The sequence below is a fragment of the Lepisma saccharinum genome, chromosome 11 (assembly GCF_977018435.1).
Source record: "Lepisma saccharinum chromosome 11, izLepSacc3.1, whole genome shotgun sequence".
Taxonomy (NCBI): domain Eukaryota; kingdom Metazoa; phylum Arthropoda; class Insecta; order Zygentoma; family Lepismatidae; genus Lepisma; species Lepisma saccharinum.
In genome coordinates this window covers 44,673,773-44,692,645 of record NC_139239.1, presented here as the reverse complement: position 1 = coordinate 44,692,645, position 18,873 = coordinate 44,673,773, and the positions used below count along the sequence as shown (strand labels likewise).

General features: G+C 36.5%; 1 protein-coding gene across 2 annotated transcripts in view; it reads right to left on the bottom strand.

Moving 5' to 3' along the window:
• Positions 1–18,405, bottom strand: part of tgo (Aryl hydrocarbon receptor nuclear translocator homolog tgo) — a 316,871-nt gene extending 298,466 nt beyond the window's left edge. For both annotated transcript variants that reach the window (XM_083130983.1, XM_083130982.1), the window contains exon 1: positions 18,205–18,405. In XM_083130983.1, the coding sequence (XP_082987109.1) occupies positions 18,205–18,235 (31 nt within the window). In that variant the 5' untranslated portion in view covers positions 18,236–18,405. The remainder of the gene's footprint in view (positions 1–18,204) is intronic.
• Between the last annotated feature and the right edge of the window lie 468 nt (positions 18,406–18,873).

The following is an 18,873-nucleotide window of genomic DNA, read 5'->3' as shown; positions in this document are numbered from 1 at the left end:
ATGTATGGGCTATATAAAAATAATTTAAATATCTGTTATGTTCATATCCTGTTCAAGGACTACTACCATGATTGTTTTTTAAATCTAATATTTTCCGTGCAAAAACAAATTTCATTGCAAGTATTTTACAGCTGGCAGATTCTCATTTAACTCAGATCAAAGGCAGCTTCTGCCAAGTCTGATATTATTCTGATATATTTGGATTGTGAAGAGACAAATATTTTTGTAATGAATATTGCAAACTCTCATATTGTTAATATTTAAAGGAACTTTTTATGATGAGAAATATATATGACTGGTGTAGAAAAATTGGTACAGTTGTACAGTTAATGGGCACATGATAATTTATATGGCATTGCACAAACCCATCTTCAGTACTATGCTGAAGATGCTCATTCAGGAATCAGGATACTGACAAGGTGATTTCTGGGAAAGTTTTATAGCCTTTCGAAGCTAACACACTCATGTTCAGTCACTTTCATCCATGAAGATGGGAGTGGCATTAGTTTTAAAAAGCAGTGAAGCCTATCCAGAAGTCACCTGGATGATATCCCAAGAAATTCTCACCATCAGGAAGTACTACAGATCTGTCAATAGGCCTCGTAAGTTGAATTTTCATGCTTAAGAATAGGTTTACGTCCAAAGTGGAATAAGGAATGTTTACTATAAGCAAAAAGATTATATTCCATCATGAATTTGAACTGGCCTGTGACTTTTGAGGGAAAATAGAGAATTAAGCATTAAAAAATGGTCCGAATCTGGTTAGAATGAAGTACCGTGATGGGGTAAAAATGGGTTATAATGAAGAAATCTACAAATATTAACCAAGAGAAGAGCAGAGCAAATTGATAACAAATCTTCACTAGACTCTCATTATAGACATAATGACATTTACTTCCAGGAAGCAGCAAATTTATATATCCAAAAAGAAACAGGATGTCTATACTGAATTTCATTGTAACTGATTCGAATAACTACCTATTCTCTGGCATGTGTAATATGGAACAAAGAACTGAAGTTGAACTTCTGAAACTTGGGTTCAATGTAACAATCATGTCTGGTAACTGTGAGAGACTGCATAATGTAGTAGTGACAAACAGAAAGAGTTGTGGATATGTCACTATCACTTTCATTATCCATAATACAAATATTGACACATTAAAGTGAAGTGTTTCAATTTGTGATACACCTGCAGAACTGTGCAAAAAGTAATGAATATAGTAATAGGATTTAAAACACAATTCCTATTTTCCTCCTTAAAAGATGCAAGTTCCCTAGGACTTCCCTGATATCACAGTTGCTAATAATGTTGGCTTGTGCTCAAGGGGTCCTGGGTCAGTACAGTGGTCCACATCCTACATGTAAGTGCATGTCTGTTCCCAATTAGTTCATCTGAGCATAACCATTGGCTGAAAATATTTATTTATTCATTTGAGATAATTCCAGATACAGCACAGATGGCCATTTTACACTGAAACTGTCAACAATAATAATAATAATAATTGAAAAACAAAACACAAAAATGAATAACAAATTAATAAAAAATAAGTAAAAGATGGTACTATTTGATATTATTTACAAGCATTTCTTTTGATGGGAAGATCGAAAGGCATACTCCGAGGAGAATATATCAATACTTGATGGGAGATCACAATATTGTGTGGAAAGTCTGTAGAAGAGAAATCTTTTTTTGAATTTACTGTAGAAGAGAGATATTTTTTGAATTTCTATTCTAGGTATTTTTTGTATAAAATAAGCTTGTGTTACGTGTTGTGTGCATAGATACTCGAAAGTGAAATTCCTCAAGGATTGCAGTGGCTTATGCCACTGACAATTTTGTATAAATAATTGAAGTCATTCTGCAAACAATGCTGGTATGCAGTATGTAAGTTTAGAAAAGACAAGAGATGTGGAGATGAAAAAACATGTAAATGAGGGGATCCTGTAACGAACTATAGCTAGGAAAAAGTGAAAAACTGAATTGATTCTACAGAACTGAGTGGGGGACATGCCATGGGTCAGATGGGAGAGTAGTATTCTATTATTGGGGAAATTAATGACTTCAAGTATAAGGTGACGGCTGAGATATCACTAATTTCAGTGAAACGATACAGTAAACCTAAGGTATGTATGGCCTTATTTGAAGTGCCTATAATATGTTCCTCAAATGTGAGCTTTTAGTCTAAAATAATGCCTAGGTCTTTGTGAGGGGATACTGCTTTGATGTTATTGCCAGAAATGGAGTAAGATAACTTCAATAAGATAACCTTAACAGATTATTTTTGAGGGACATAGTGATAGTAGTACACTTTTCAGTATGTAATTTAAGGTCCCATATCAGATATTGTCATACGAAATGAGTATCGTAAGTGGAGATTTCTCTGAAAATTTTAGTCATCTGTGAAAAGAAGGTAATTAGTAGAGGGAGCTGTGAGATGATCGGCCAAGTTTTCGACGAGTAATATGAATAAGAGAGAGGTCCTACAACACTACCCTGTAGAACTCCAGAAAGGACGGGGAGGAAGTTAGATACAGATCCTGGAAGAATGACACATTGTTGGCAACCGCTAAGGTAATCTGTGAGCGGGGTTAGAAATGTGCCATGAATGTTGAATCGATTACATAATTTGTAAATGAGAAAATGAATCTTTGGATTACGAAGGTACTGAAAAGATGAATATTGAATGTCTTTATTATATTATTTCTTAGGTATTCTTGCCAAGTCAGAGGGTAGAAAATGTTCTATGAAGTGACAAGTGAACAAGCTGAAGACACGGAGACATTTTAGTGTGAAGCACATAAGTCTAGAATGTATGTCACTGTCAATACAAATGAGTATAGCTCTTTAGGATAAACTACAGGATGCTAAACTAGCATGAATGGAATTCTTTTTATTTTAAGAATCAATTAACTACCTTGTTAATTTCAAGTTAAGTGTTAGTTGTACATGTCCTTGAGGAGACCACCAATACATCATCACATAAAATACAACACCACCATTTCCAATTGGCAACTGAACATATCTACAATAAGGAGGGCCAAAAAAAAATTCTGGATTCTGGAAAATTAGAAATCAGTCTTTCAGGGACAAAACAGATTTAGTAGTACAAAAACAGGTTTTGGAAGGATAACGGATTACGGAGCGAAAGCAAATTTTTGAGGGAAAACTGATTTTGGAGGCAATCTGGATTTCGATCCATATTTTCAATAATTGTCGCATGAATTTAACAATATACTCTAGTCTGTCATCCAAATGTCAGCCTTTCCTACACGTAGTACACCCTGGACTGCATTTAGCAGACTAATGAGACTCTGGCATCTGGACTGAAAGCCAGTACAATTATATGTGGAGCTTTTTTTGTGGTCTTGTGATCTGCCCATGTGTGTTTGTGATTGCCCCTTCCTAAAATTCAACTTATCACAATTCATCCTCATCTTTGCGATTAGCCAAAATTGGAAGAAAAGCGAAGTTAAATACAACAAATAAATCAAATCAATTAATGTAATCTATCGTTCAACTAATAAAGTATGGGCTATGACAAATTCTTTCGTAATTTGAAGGGATAAGATAAAATATTGCCTGTACAAAGCGAAGTACACAGTGAGCAATTGAAGGGCATCAGGAAAGGGACACTTAAAAGAGAGAAATAGGGAGGTTAAATCAAGATTAACACAGGAAGGATAGGAATGATAGCCAAAAGGTTTACAACAGGTGACCAGGGGTGCCCACAGGGGGAAGGAGATTGTGGCGCAGACTTCACCATCGAAATTTTGGGGTGGAATTTTTTCTTAAAATATTATTATATGAAATTCAACATTTATAATTTTCCTAAAATATATATAAAAAAGTTTACACCTTAGGTTGCACCATATTTAATCCATTAGATGAAGAAAAGGAACTATTTAGATAAAGATTGCCCACAGCAAGCAGATTTGTGGATGCTAGTTGCATCCACCCAAGTTTTGGGGGGGGGGGGGGTTGTGATGGAAGTTTGACTGATTGAACAGTGCAGCATTGGACACAAGTTGAATTGCGTTATCAATAAACCAGTGCTGCTATATAAATAGCAATGCTTGTACTGCCATGGAATTATAACGGTAATATGTATTATTGGAGGAGAGGGGGGGGGGACAATTTCAAACTCTTGCATATTAGCCCTTAAATTGACACATGAATTCTGGTGGGGATTGAGAATTAAACATTTGGGGGACAATATCCAAACCTTGAATATTTTGTTAAGTCTTAGATTATCATGGGTATTTTAGTTATGGGGGATTGAACATTAAATTTTGGAGGGGATATCCATCTCCAGTGTATTACTATTACATCTTAGACTGTTGCAGAAATTCTGGTGTGCGGAGTGAGAATTGTTGTTGTTATTATTATTATTTTGAGGAGGCAATATCTTCAATATCAACAGTAAATCTAAAATTGGCATGGAAATTTTAGTGGGAAGATTTAGTATTAAATTTTAGAGGGATATGAAGCTCTTGATAAAGAGTTAAATCTAAGATTGTGAAGGGATTTCTGAAGTGTGGGAGGGTTCGAACATTATATTTTAGGGACTATATTTAGTGATATGGTATGCACATGTTTTCGGTTTTGAATGTGCGAAAAGAGAATCTGGAAAAGAGTAAATATCGCAGGATCTATGAAAGTACTATTGACACCCATTAAATTAATATTCTTGCAAGTCTGCAAAGAAATTGATGCAAAAATTTCATTGCTCGCTTCGCTCGCAATAGTACACGTTGCACGAATGTGTAAGTAAACTTATTTACAGCACATAGACCATCAATAATACAATAATATTGCTAATAGAACTAAATTATCAAAATGAAGCACCTGCTTTAAATTAAGCAGTCTACCAAGAATTATATTTTAAGAAATTATATTGGTGATCAATATGGAGGATATTGTTGTGTCTTGCAATGCAACTACAGTATAATTCTTCACATAAACAGGCCATAGTAAGATAAAACAGAAAAATGAAGAATATCAAATACGCATTTCTAACTTCTTTTCACAGGACAATTTTACTTTAGCAAGAAAAATTTCCCTGCTATGAATGACTAAACCTAATTATACATGTATTTACTCGAAGCAGAGGGGGTGAGTTCTTTCAAGGAGAAACCATATTACATTCTCACCCCGACCTTACGAATTTCCAGCTAGGGTTCTGTATACATCTCATAAAACAATATTAACAGACAACCGATGGTTTGCCCAGGTTAAATTTTCAATATTAGGTTGGGTAACAATATGTGTTAAATCAGAAATCACTAATCGCAAAGGTGAGGTTGTTGATATGATGAAACTGATGTACGGACACTCACAAAGAACATCCATGCACACGGCAGCATATGAATCCTTGGTGTCGTACACTATGTGATAACCACTCTGCCACGGAGGCAGGCGTTAAATACTCAAATTGTAGGTTTCTAAAATCCTATTTTCCACCCACAAACATTGTTGAAATGCATTCGTATATAATTTACTCTATGATATTTCAGATTTACTTAAGCATTTAACCAATCATTGTGCACCAGTGGCGTACGCAAGGGGGGGTTACCGGGTTTAAACCCCCCCCTTGAGCTCTTGAAATATTATGGAAAATGCTGTAGAAAAAATTAAAAATGGCTAATTTATCACAGTCAAAGATCTGCGACAGTAATAATAATAATAATAATAATAATAATAATAATAATAATAATTTGGATTATTATTCCCATGCAGCATGAAAAAAAACACAACATTCCAAACACAATCTAAGCAATTCAATTTTGCAATTTTCTTTTGCAAAAAGTCGCGCAGTGACTCTTGCGAGAATTGTGAAAATTCCTTGCTTCGTCCTTATTGCAAACGTTCTTCCCGGTACTGATTTCACATCCCCTTGTGAACTCTCAAGTGATGCTGAGTCTACATCCACATCATTAAATAATGTCGAAGAAGTCTTTTGTGAATCACCTAGAAGGGATAAATGTGTTGGAATGTCTATAAACTTACTTTACAACGAAAACATAGACTCAGTGGAATTTAGCAACATGTATTCTCGCGCTTCATCATCACCCTGGGCGAGTTCCATAGGTAAAGGTAATGTAAATTCCCCTGTGCATATAGCACCGTGCCATGGTGGGCCCCAAAGATTCTCGATCTCGAACTATTTTGCAGGTGATGTGATCAGCACCATGCTCCGGCAACCTTCATCCCCCAAGGTTGCTCTCAGGTACCCATTGCTATGAGGCTGGGTGCGGAGACAAGGCTGGATAAATTCCAACCAATTCCGGGAATCGAACCCGGATATCCCACGAGGTTGTCAGATTAGACCACCGCGGCTCCTTGAATGAGTTTCATATTTCGATTATTTCAAAAAATTTAATATATTTGCTTGTTTTTATGGATTTTCTTCACACTTAAAATGTCTCACTTATCATATACAAATAACGTTGACTAGACAATTATTTTGAAACAAAAGAAATGTAATTTTGTTCTATTTCTTTCATAAATAGCAGCTGCATTAGTATTAATTATTAGTAGTAATTAAACTAATTAATTAATTAATTATAAAAAATATTAATTAATTAATTATTATTATTAATTAAAGTATAATAAAACAATGGTAATGTGAATTTGTAGAAAGTTTTCGAAATAACACCCCCCTTGATGAAATCCTGCGTACGCTACTGTTGTGCACGCTTTGCGTTACTTTGAACAATTAAAAAACATGGACAATTTAACAGTCTGTTGTATTCAAATAAAACTCAATTATTACGTACTCATCTACAAACTACAATACTTTGGGAGAATTATGATGAATGATTTTGGGAGATAATGTGTCGTCCATCTGGGGGGGAGGGGAGGGGCAGAAAAAGAATAGTGCTAAATAAAGCTAGGAAAAAGTTACTTTTTTTGCTTCACTAAAGACACACTGTTATAATTAAATATCTTATGGGGATTATGACATGATTAGCCATTAGCCTGGGGGGGGGGGGGATGGGCACCCCTTCAGGTGACAACACAGATCCTTCCGGCAGGCTGGGTGGGACTGCCAAGAGGGCGGTGGCAAATTTCGACAACAGGATGCCCAATTGTGAGTAGTTGGGGTAAGAACTGAATGTGTGCTTTCAGAAGGGTACTGACAGGGTGCACTGGGATTTTGCCTGGTGTCCTGGAAGGCCAGTCTGGCCTCGTGGATAGAGATAATTTTAATATGAAGATTTGGTGAAGGGACTATTCGTGCACCCACATGTGTGTGTTTAAAAAAAAGAGAGGGGGGTTATACAAGCAGAGGAAAATGGTGGAAAGGATAAATAAGACAACAGCAAAGAGAGAAGATGAAAGAAATACAAAAGAGTTCGGGAGAGGATGAGGGAATATCTGTTTGTGAAACTCAAACTTTATGTCTGCCAACCCTAATTTATTAGTATTTGGCTCCTGCACAACCGGTCTAAATTTTCTGGCCCTGCCCCTGAAAGAAGCCGATTGCGCTTAGTAATACAGTAGATTTCCCTTCTTTTAAGAAATGATTGCATTACATTATGTTTTCTTTTTTGGTCAACATTAATTGGTAATTAACAAAAAGTTGGTACATGAGGTTATCTATGCAAAAGTAATCTGAATATTTTTTTGCACGTATGACATGAGAGCAAGAAAAATTTAGTCGAAAGCAGAAGGAAATATACATTTTGTGTTGCATATGATTCCATTGTTTGAGCTCCGAAGCATGTAATCTCTGGAAGCAGATGCAAATGATTTGTTTTGGTGGCAGAAGGTGCTTGTGCATTGACCTAAAGTGCAAACTTATCAAACTATCAAAATCCCGCTCTTGTGCAACTGCTACGGCAGATAAGGAGCCATCGAGCAATATGGGCCGAAACAAAGAACTACTGTAGTTTTACAATACTGCTGCAACAACACTAATCCCATTGCTTTTCACTTAGCCAACTACCCTTTCTCAGTTTGAAATTGCCTGCAAACATATTCAGTAGACAAACATACAATGTTTGGCTAGAAAAAAACTGGACTGTTGCTACAAAATCTTTTATTGGTAATTTTGTACAATATGAACATTATCCTCTTCAAAGTACTCGCCTGAACTATCGATACACCGCTCCATACGAATCTTCCATTTCTGGAAGCAGTGCTGGAAATCACTTTCTGAAACCATGTTCACGACTTCTGTCGCTTTTGTTTTCACAGGTTCTACGATCGTAAATCTGTTTTTTTTTTCAGTGCTGATATGACCTTTGCTAATAAAAAAAAGTTGCACGGAGTGATACCTGGCGAATAGGGTGGATGTTCTAACACTGGGATCCCATGCTTGGCCAAAAAAGCCTTGACTGACAATGCCGTATGGACAGGAGCATTGTCCTGATGAAGAATCCATGACTTGCTTTTCCACAAATCAGGTCGACGTCTTCTCGCTCACGAAGGGTCGTCAGCACCTTAATGTAATAATGTTTGTTGTTTTGCAATAGTTTGAATACTCAAGGGACCATCCTCTCGAATCAATTCACCGACATTTACAATGTTTTATTCCGTTTTCGACATGCAACGCTGTCCAGGACTAGAGTCGTCCGCAATCACTTCTCGTCCGTCTTTAAACATTTGAAACCACTCAAACACTTCCGTGCGTGATAAACACTCATCTCTGTATACTTCCTTCAACAAACCATAAGTTTCTGTGGCAGATTTTCCGAGTTTCATAAGAAACTTCACATTGATACGCTGTTCCACTTTCACACTTAACATTTTTTCCGACGGAGCACAGATGTACGGTTCACTTGGCCAACAAGCTACAGCGAAACTGAGCACCGCGCACACTGGGAAATCACACAGTCGATAGGCAGGATATCATGTTATACACTCATGCACTGCTTGACCTTGACTCGCTTGCCCTTTGTCAACAGCAACATCAATACGTTTTTTTTCTAGCCACACCTCGTATTCCCCCCAAAATCTGGATTCTCCATTTGTGCTTGTAGCACAAAATTCGGCTGACTTCAAACTAAGCAGTTTTTGAAGTATGGAGATGAAGGGATTGTAGCCAAGCAGCAGATGCAAACCCCTTTCAGTGTTTAGTTAAGGAAAATCAAGGTGTTCAAAATTATATTCTGGTTGAAGAATTCCTATTAAAATTAGAAGCATTAATATTTGATATACCTTCATATATAGGCATATTTGTAGGTATTTTTTAGAAACATTAGTGTCTAAGTATCTGCAATGTGTCTCACATGATAAAAATCCAAAGAAGTTCAACGTTTACGGCCAAAGCATTTCTAGCAATGGTAAATGCAAAAAATTAGAAGCCACCATTTTGTGATGCCATTACTCCTACACAAACCCAATCTAAGATTGGCAAACAACACTTTTCTGTATGAGACTTATGTACACTACAAAAATATAATTCTTGCCGCTTGTAGTATTCAGGTAAGTGCCTACAAGGTGGCAATTTTCAGCAGAATTATTACCCTACAATATTTTTTGCATATTTTGCTGACTAAATTTAGCACTTAAATACTATGACACCTATATGTCAAAGTCCAGTTTTGAAATCTGTTCCAGCTCTGATGTGCAAGGTGCTGAAACTTGAAATAGAGAAGGCACAGCAAAAAATTTCTTAAAATTTGTTGTCACACTAGAAAATGAACAAAAGCTTTGAACAGGGTCGCTGTTAGAAAATGTGAGGTCCTGTGCGAACTATACCCGCAACAGCATTATATTTTGAAAAGTGAAAATATAGGTGCCTCTCAGTCCTCGTAAAATTCTACATTCAACCCAGCTTTCCCCCATTCCCCACCCTAAACACACACACGGTTTTCCATGAACAACAGACAACATTTGACAGCACGTAGAAGATATTAAGACGAACACCTTTCCTTGGTAGCCAGGCATTTTTTGGCACTACCAGTACTTGAAAAACTTTTCCTTTATCTTGTGCAGTGCTCAAAGTGGAAATTCCTAGCTGGGGGAATGTTTAGTCAAGTTTCAAGGTGGAAGAGGGGGTGCCTGATGGACTGCATGGATGCTTATGCAAATTATCCTGACTGACACGATACTTTCTTTAATACAATTTCCTTACTTGAGGAGGTTAGCATTCCTCCACCCAGGGAATATATCGACCCAGGACAAGTTTCCCTACCATGGCATATCCTTTTCTTTTCATATTTTCTCAATTTAGCTGCTTCGTAAAATCCAAGCATGGGCACACTCAAAGTTAGGGTCTCATCTTAAACACACACACAATCATGTTATGTTTCTCAGACAACAGTTTATGATAGGAAATTTGTCGAAAGTTGTGGTCACAAACAAGAAATGCAACTGGTTCCGTCAGAGAGTTTTTTTTCACAACGAACTTGTGGTCCTTGTTTGAAAATTCAGTTTCCTTCTTCTATAGTATGGAAGTTGATTACAAATTGAGCTTGTGATCATGTTTGCACAAGAAAAAAAAAGTTAAAAAGATTAAAAAATATTGTCAAAATAAATTGGCATAGAAGTTTAGTTCCGAGTTGCAGATCTCAAACTATATTCCAGCTCGTAAAATAAACTACTGAAAAACAAGTACGCTTATAAAGTTTGGAAGATTCCTAATCTTCAGAGAAACTTTCAGGTGAGGTGATTAGCCTAGGAATGTGGAAGTGATAAGAAGCTGGATCAGTTGTCTAAAGATCACAATTTCAAATTTCATGCGGAACGGACTATTCTTTTACTCACTGTCACTTTGGATTTGTTTTTCCATGTAGGCCATAGATGTAGAACTAGCTAATAAAAAAAACAAAAAGTACAGGACATAAAATGTAGCGAAAACAATGTTCTTACACCAGCTTTCTATCATTTATCTTACCAGTTATCAAATTTATCACAACTGTCTGCAAAGGTCAGAAATGCTGGAAGCCATAACACAAAAAATGGTTCCCCATTTTTAAACTAAGTCAAGTAAAAAAAATGCATATTTTGAACTACTTGTTCATGTGGGTAACAAATAATTTTCTTTTAACCATATGATACGGATGGACCCTGCATAAATTTGATTTCCAAGCTCTTCGTTCACATATATAAACCTGCATTGAACAGCACAAGATTATTATTGGTGATGTGGAAATAAAAAAAAAATGAGACAAGATACTGAAATTTCTGTGGACATGAACTATGCATATATAACTACTAGGGATGTGACGAAGCTGAAAATTTACCGATGCCGATGTACTCACCGATAATTTTTGGAACCGATACCGATATTTAACCGATTCCGATACATAAGATTATTAAAGAGAAATGGGATGTTATTTTCAGCATGACAAAAATAAATTTGCTATGTACATTTCTATTGCATATCATATGTATATACATATATATTCTCAAGAGATGCGAATGTACATTTGCATCTACAAAATGTTATGTGAACCTTTAAGAAGAACATGGATTCTCAAGAGATTAAACATTAGTACACAAGCAGTTCTTTGAAATGCAAAATGAATTCCTGTTCTGCCAGATTCAACTTCAGAAACACGAGTTTTGGAAGCACTTCAGGAAGTAACAGACTTCTTCTCTTATCGCAAATCTGTTCAGCAACACTGAACACTCAATCACTGAATACTGATGCAGCAGGTATGCCCAAGTATTTTCTCAGGACTGGCTTCAGGTTTGAATATTCATTTTTGAATTTCCAATACAACAGCAGATCCTGGTTCAGCAATGTACTGTTTTATTTCCGATTTTTAGTTAGGTTGATCCTCTGAATGAATTTGCAATAATTTTATTACAAAAACTCTACAATAATGACGAATCATAACCAAATTTTCAATAAATCTTACAAAACTAGAATATAAAACTTATTAGAAGGTAAAAACTCTAGTATAATCTGTACCGGTTTAAATATCTGATTTTTGCCGATTCCGATACCGATGTGTCAATTTCGGCCGATTTTCATACATCTGTAATCGGCTTCGGCACATCCCTAATAACTACTAAGCAGAAAATATTTAGCTCATGGAGCATGCTGTGAAGCAGCTTAGATAGCAAGTATCATGGACATCTGGAAAGGGAAATGGGGGGGTGAGGAAGCACATCACCCACTCTCAAAAAATGGATGTCCTCACACCAATAATTTCATTTCAGTCACAGCAGTTTATGTTATTTATTACAAGGGGATTGCAGGAACATGATAACTTCAGACTGAAAGTGTGTTTTTAGGGTAATACTATTATGGGAAAAAATATGGCTCTCTTGGCCCTCAACCTTAGAAAGAAATACATTGCCTGTGTCTCCCTGGAAACAATTTTGCAGACGTCCATGGCAAGTGTCATCGAATTAAGTGTATGCCATGTGTCACCTCAGTCAGCTTTGCCTGCCCTAACTTTCTCAGAACCACGCAAATGCCAAGGATGTTGGAGAAGTGCATACACTGCATGCAGAAAAAGAAAACAGGCTTAGCTTTTGCTATAAAAGCTTCACTGCACTTTCAGATCCAATTGTTAGCTTCCACATTTTTAAAATTATCTGGAAAGTTTCTAGTCCACATTAAAACCTGCACGTTTCTTTGATCCTTCATCAATACTGTAGTCATTCGGTTTACTATCTGTGCAGGTGCTTGAGGAATATATCAGTGAGAGAAAATGATACTTAAAACTACATTTTTTAATTACTTTCAACAAAAACTGGGACACAAAGACACGTGACCTAAAGATAATCAGCAATAGATGATCTTCACAGAAGCTGATTCGAATCTGGAAACTTTTGTTATGGATCTAGCACTCAACAAGCTTGGCCACTGACATCATCTGTGTGTATTGTCATACGACAGATATACAGTGGTGAAGCACCCTAAGAGGCTAGGCCTACCCTATTATGGTTGCTTATTACGGGTAATTCTATTACTTATAATTTCATTAAATGAAGTTTAATACATGAAAACTGAAATCTTAGGTCTTACGATAGTTACTACAAATTTCTATTCCTGCCCACTACTCGATATACACATGCAGTGAGACACCTTTGCGAGGGCCTCAGCTGGTCCCATAACATCAAATGTAGTCCATGCGGGAAGTCTAAATTCAATGGCTGACATGCCTGTAATATACAAGATGAGGTCAGCCTTACGGCTCTTCCCAAGAAGGGTCAAATGCCATCTTTCACGACTGGCATGGGTGTGACTTCACAGCGAAGACAAGAACCAGATTGAAAGAAGCATGTTTACTGTTTTGAAAGGTTCCAAAATGGACATTTCTCTTTTATTTGTGACTACTATGATTGTGGGTGTTGCTGTTAAGTATTTGAAATGCCTAATAGTATGATATCGCAATGTGTAAAAATATTGAGAGAAACAATAATAGTATTACTGACAAATTCCAAAAATATTCTATTGTTCATGATTTGTGTGTTGTGCAATGTAAATTTAAAGACCCGTTTAAACTTGAAAACAGTATGATTTGTTGGAATATTTATGTGAACAATATTATGAAAGAAATGTGCAACATTACAAATTGCTAGGACTTCCAATTACAAAAAAGATCTTCAAAAACCGAACCTTCAATTGGCATTTTACCTTCAATGAATTCACCTCAAGTTATCTAATCTATCTGGGATGGCTGACAGGAGCCAAGGAAAACGAGAAAATGTGAGAAACAGTTGGTGTATGATTTGCATCTTCTGAAGAAGCGATGCACAGGGTGAGTCCTGTTACAATGAAGTTCCAATCAATTTTGTATAGGAGGAAAATGCACAATTACAAGCAAAATTGGCTCTCCCAAGTGCATTTACCATTATTTTTATTTATATTATAGTTTTATTACATTGTTTCACAACTTTTATGAGTTGTGGTCAGGCCCGTAGCTAGAGGAGGGGCAGGGGGGCAACTGCCCCCCCCCCCCACCCCGTGAAAATTACAGAACACGTTCCTACCTGGAATTTTCACTAATCTTTACAAGTATATCATGTGTTACTCTAGCAACATTACAAAGACACTTATTGATTTTGTGATTTATTAGGGTGTATGGGATTCCGTATAATGACATATCAGGATTGGGGGGGAAAATTCCCTTCCAGATTAGACTTCGGGAAATGATTTCACAATTTTCATTATCTAGAACCGTTGTGACATTTTGAGTAGTACTGTATTAAAGGTGTCTAATGTCTTTGGATGTTTTTCTTGGATGTGTTGCTATGAACTTTGAATTGCTTAAATTTTTGTTTCCCAAGTCTATCTTTTGGTAATGGTGTGGTAGAGAGAGGGAGTGGATATTTGATTTTTTTTTACTTTGCATTGCTTCTCTGCCACTTCTAGCTAATCGCAACAATGAAGGATGACGTGAAATTGATGAAGAGACACTCATAAACAGTGCCGCAACTACAGGGGGCAGGGGCCAGGGGGCATTGTCCCCTCCCCCTGACCTTGGACAGAAGTCCATTCTAGGGGAAGCAAACATTTAAGTAGAAAAACAAGACTAGGAGAATCTAAGAATAGCAGGACAATTAATTGGATACTCATGATGGAATTAGTTTTTATGTGTTCCTTGCATTTTTCTACCAGATGGCCAAGGGCACTTGCAAGGGGCAGAGAGGGGCAATTGCCCCCCTCCCCTAGATTTCAAATTTTATACAAATAAAAAAACATATCATAAAATTTTCTTGCTCGCAATATCTGTTCTTCTTATAGTCCAAGTTCAGAGCTATAGCTATGGGGCCGCACGAGTCAGCCCTGGGAGCCAAACGATATATATGGGGGAAAAAAATGTTAAAGATAATGCCATGGTGCCCCGTGAAATTATTGCACCCTATTAGAACAATTTCTTTCTATGAAACTTAATATGAAATATTAATGATGACACTGTAATCCAAGAAGTCATTGATCAATCAGGGGATTCCTATTTGTTTTTCAGGTATCAAAAAATGTATTTCAACTATAATATAATATAATTCACACAATATTAACACAAAATGGTTAACGTAACCAGTAAGCAAACGTTGTCTGTAGTGATGCACGAGTCTCCCCTTTGAAAGAAATAGAGTCCGTAATGGACTAAGGGACCCATGTTTTAATGTTTTAACAAGTACAAAAAAATGTATTAGCTACAAATTTTTACACAATTCATCAAAATGTAGGTAATATGTAACCATTATTATTTAATTAATTCTATTTTTCTTGCATCACACAACACAATGGTGTTGTTGGATTCTCGTTAGATTCCTTTGTGCGTAATAATCTTGCATACTGGAAACTAGAGGAAATCAGTATGAAGCATCATTTATAAAGGGCTCCCTTAATCAGTTCTGCAGAGAGGCCCAAAGTTGTTGATGCATATTAATCATCTATTAACATTATCGACCTGTAAATATCAAGTAGATACAGTCCCTATTAGCCTACCTAGGTATTTATGTTAAACTTCATATTTTTAGGCAATCTGGAAAGGTCATTATCGAAATATTGCTATTTGATATTGCCCGAAGTTCTTTTGTTCGTTGCAGTTTCAAGATACCATCCCTTTTCTGTTACTTACCTCTTTTGGGGGAGGGGGCAAGTGCCTCTGTGTACCCTGTTATATCTGCCAATGCGACACAATAAATTAAAAATTTGCCCCCTCTAGGATTGACTTCGCCCCCCCCCCCCCTACAAAGAATTCCTGGCTACGGGCCTGGTTGTGGTTTATATGGGGTGCAGCATAAATAAGTAGAGTTGGCGACTCTCTGTATATGTATAATTTAAATGTATGACAGTGTGCCTAATAATTTATTAGGATGAGATTGAGGCAACATGGTATGTCTTAGTTTGTAGGAGCTATATTTCCTTCATATTTTAACATATAAAACATTGCTGCTTCTAAAACATCAAAGCAATAACCACATGACCCACCCTCTCTTGTTCACGCACCTGTGCCTACCCTTCCAGCACACCGAGCTTCGCAATTGCAGACACACATGTTCAAACTTGCATGCATAATTTTGTTCTCTAAAGCAAAGTGACAAGTTATCCAGGCATTTTATATGTTCCAAACAGATAGCAATACTAATGCTACATACTTCCGCAAGTAACAAGTATGTTAACAATATTACATAAATGTAAAATATGAAATTATAAATACAAAAATAAATATAAAATGCCTGGACAACTTGCCACTTTGCTTTAGATAACAAAATTATGCATGCAAGTTTGAACATATGTGTCTGCAGTTGCAAAGCTCGGTGTGCTAGAAGGGTAGGCACAGGTGCATGAATACTAGAGGGTGGGTGATGTAGTTATTGCTTTGATGTTTTAGAAGCAGCAAGGTTTTATATGTTAAAATATGAAGAAATATAGCTCCTACAAACTAAAACATACCATGTTTTGCTCAAATTTACTCAATTCACTAACATTAATAGATACATGAACGTGTTTAAATGATTTGTGTCGATACTACTGCTCAAGAATAAAATGTATTGATATGCATCAAATAATACATTTTTAGATGTTAAACATACACAAACGAACATTAGTAAAATTCTGGAATATGTTTATAAAATTAATATTTAAATTTTAACATCATCATTTCAAATGGCATATACAAGATCGAACAACTACTTTGATACATTGCATCAATTTGATAAAAGTAAATCAAGTTATCAACAGTCAGTCCTATGTAGGGTATAAACACAAGATTCCTCATATTCTCGATTACAGCATATGAATCAAACAGTGAGCTCCAGATCGCTTTTTGTACCCCAGACATTCACGTGAAAAACTTGTTTAGGAGCGAATGTAGAATATAGAGAATTTCTCTAATTTCGTTAATATTTGGTATACTAACTAAATTTGGCCTTCTAATCACGAATCTGGGTAACACTTTACTATACCGGAGATGGATTTCTTCAAATTTACAGGAGAAAGTACTTACGCAAATCATTTTCTGTAGCGTTGTTGATGTTCGGGAATGTAGTTTTGATCCATTTTAATGCGAATGCATGTGGTTTTCTACGAAAATCTATTTCCGACATGCTATTGCTGCTGCCGCTATTTGCTTTCTGCACGAGAGCACAATACGTACTATTGCTGCTGCTACAAGATGACGTGTCGAGGATGCATTGTGAAATTGTTGCCGGGTGTGGAAGATGCCATGGAATTTGTAATTCCGATGTTGTCCGTATATGCTAAATTGAACGAAAGGAGTGCTAATGGAACCTAACCTAACCTAGTAGGCATACCTCGTCCCCGTGATGGTTCGTGGGGCTATCGTATGTAAGAAATAGACATTATTTTCATTAGAAATCCATTATTTCACCTAAAGAAATGTTCCGCAATGCAGAATAGTACGTTAGCAATGTAAAAAATTGCGAAATAAATCATTGATAGGTGTCTCCGGTATAGTAAAGTAGTACCGAAATCTGTTGTTAAAATCCCGCGGACACGTCTGGAAATCGTGAAAAAAGCTGATGTAAGTTGAATTATTTTCTTAAAAAAAGCTTTTTCGCATTGTTTTATGAACAAAATTTTAACTATGCTTGCCTAACCTTGCCGGAAATGGTTCGTGGGGCTATCCGTGAATGGTTTTTGGGACTATCCGTCAATGGTTTGTGGGACTACCCGTGCATAGTTCGTGGAGCTACTCGTGAATTTTTACACGCATCCGTGGCATTTTATCAACAGATTCGTGATTATATGGCCAAATTTAGTTAGTAGGTCTATACCAAATATTAACGTAATTAGAGACATTCTCTATATTCTTCACTCATACCCTTGTTTATTACTCGAATCACTCGTGACGTATTACATTGAGAGATTCTTTTTATATAACAGAATAGCTGCAGTAATGACATGAAATCATTGTAAAATAACGTTCTTTAATCTGCCTAAAAAATAAGACGAAAGTCCACAGTAAATTGAATGTGTCACGTAATCAGGACAGAGCACCAGTCTTCAAAAAAATACTACCACTAGAGAACAATACAGTCGAATGAACAATACAGTAGTATATACTATGGGGAAAAGAGGGGGAACTTCAATTCAGGTACGAAATTTAACTTGCGGGGTTAAATGTACAATCAGTTTGCCAGAGTGCTAGTGAACTATAGCGTGTAGATAATTTCTCTTGCGTTCGTGCTGAAAGAAATTTGGGGGTGGGGGCACATTAAAAATTATAACGTGACCTACGGAATCCTGAAAATCAAAATCAGGAAGGCAGGAAACGAATTTAGCAGCAAAACAAATGTACGGGTTAACTAGTGTGCATTCTTACCTGGTACAGACTGAGTCATTGCGGTAGACATCTGTATCCAAATACATGCGTCACTTTTACTTAAACCGGACAATCAACTACTTGGAAGTTTCAAGTATAACTTTTCACCAGCATTAATAGGAAGATAACTTCTAATGACAGTGAGTCTTTTCTGTTTACAGCACTTTGGTAGCCATATTACTAGGCTTCTCGTACATTACGAGAAAACGAAAAAAAAGAGCAACGTACGGTTGTAAGTTTACTCTCCTGCCCTCTATTGAGCGATAAGAAAAATACATCACTTCCCGTTCCTGAAGGTCTTGCTCGTCACGAGAGAGAACGTGATTTGCGTGACGTAGATTATCAGGTGCTGTCATCCATAGAAATGAATTGACACATTAGCCAGTTATCCATTTTCGCATCTTGGTTTAAATATAGATTATGTGTAAGAAATATATGAAAATTCTAGTGAAACTCTGATATTTCCTTCAATGAAAACACTAAGAAATAATGATTTCATCGCAACTAATACAGATGGGCTATTGCTCATAACTTTTTAGGGTTGGGCACCTAATTCGAAGTATATAATCAGGGCCGGATTAACCTATGGGCAACTGGGGCAATTGCCCTGGGGCCCCCACCAAAAGGAAGCTGTGAAGGGTCTCCACCAAAAAAATCTTTTAACCAGCT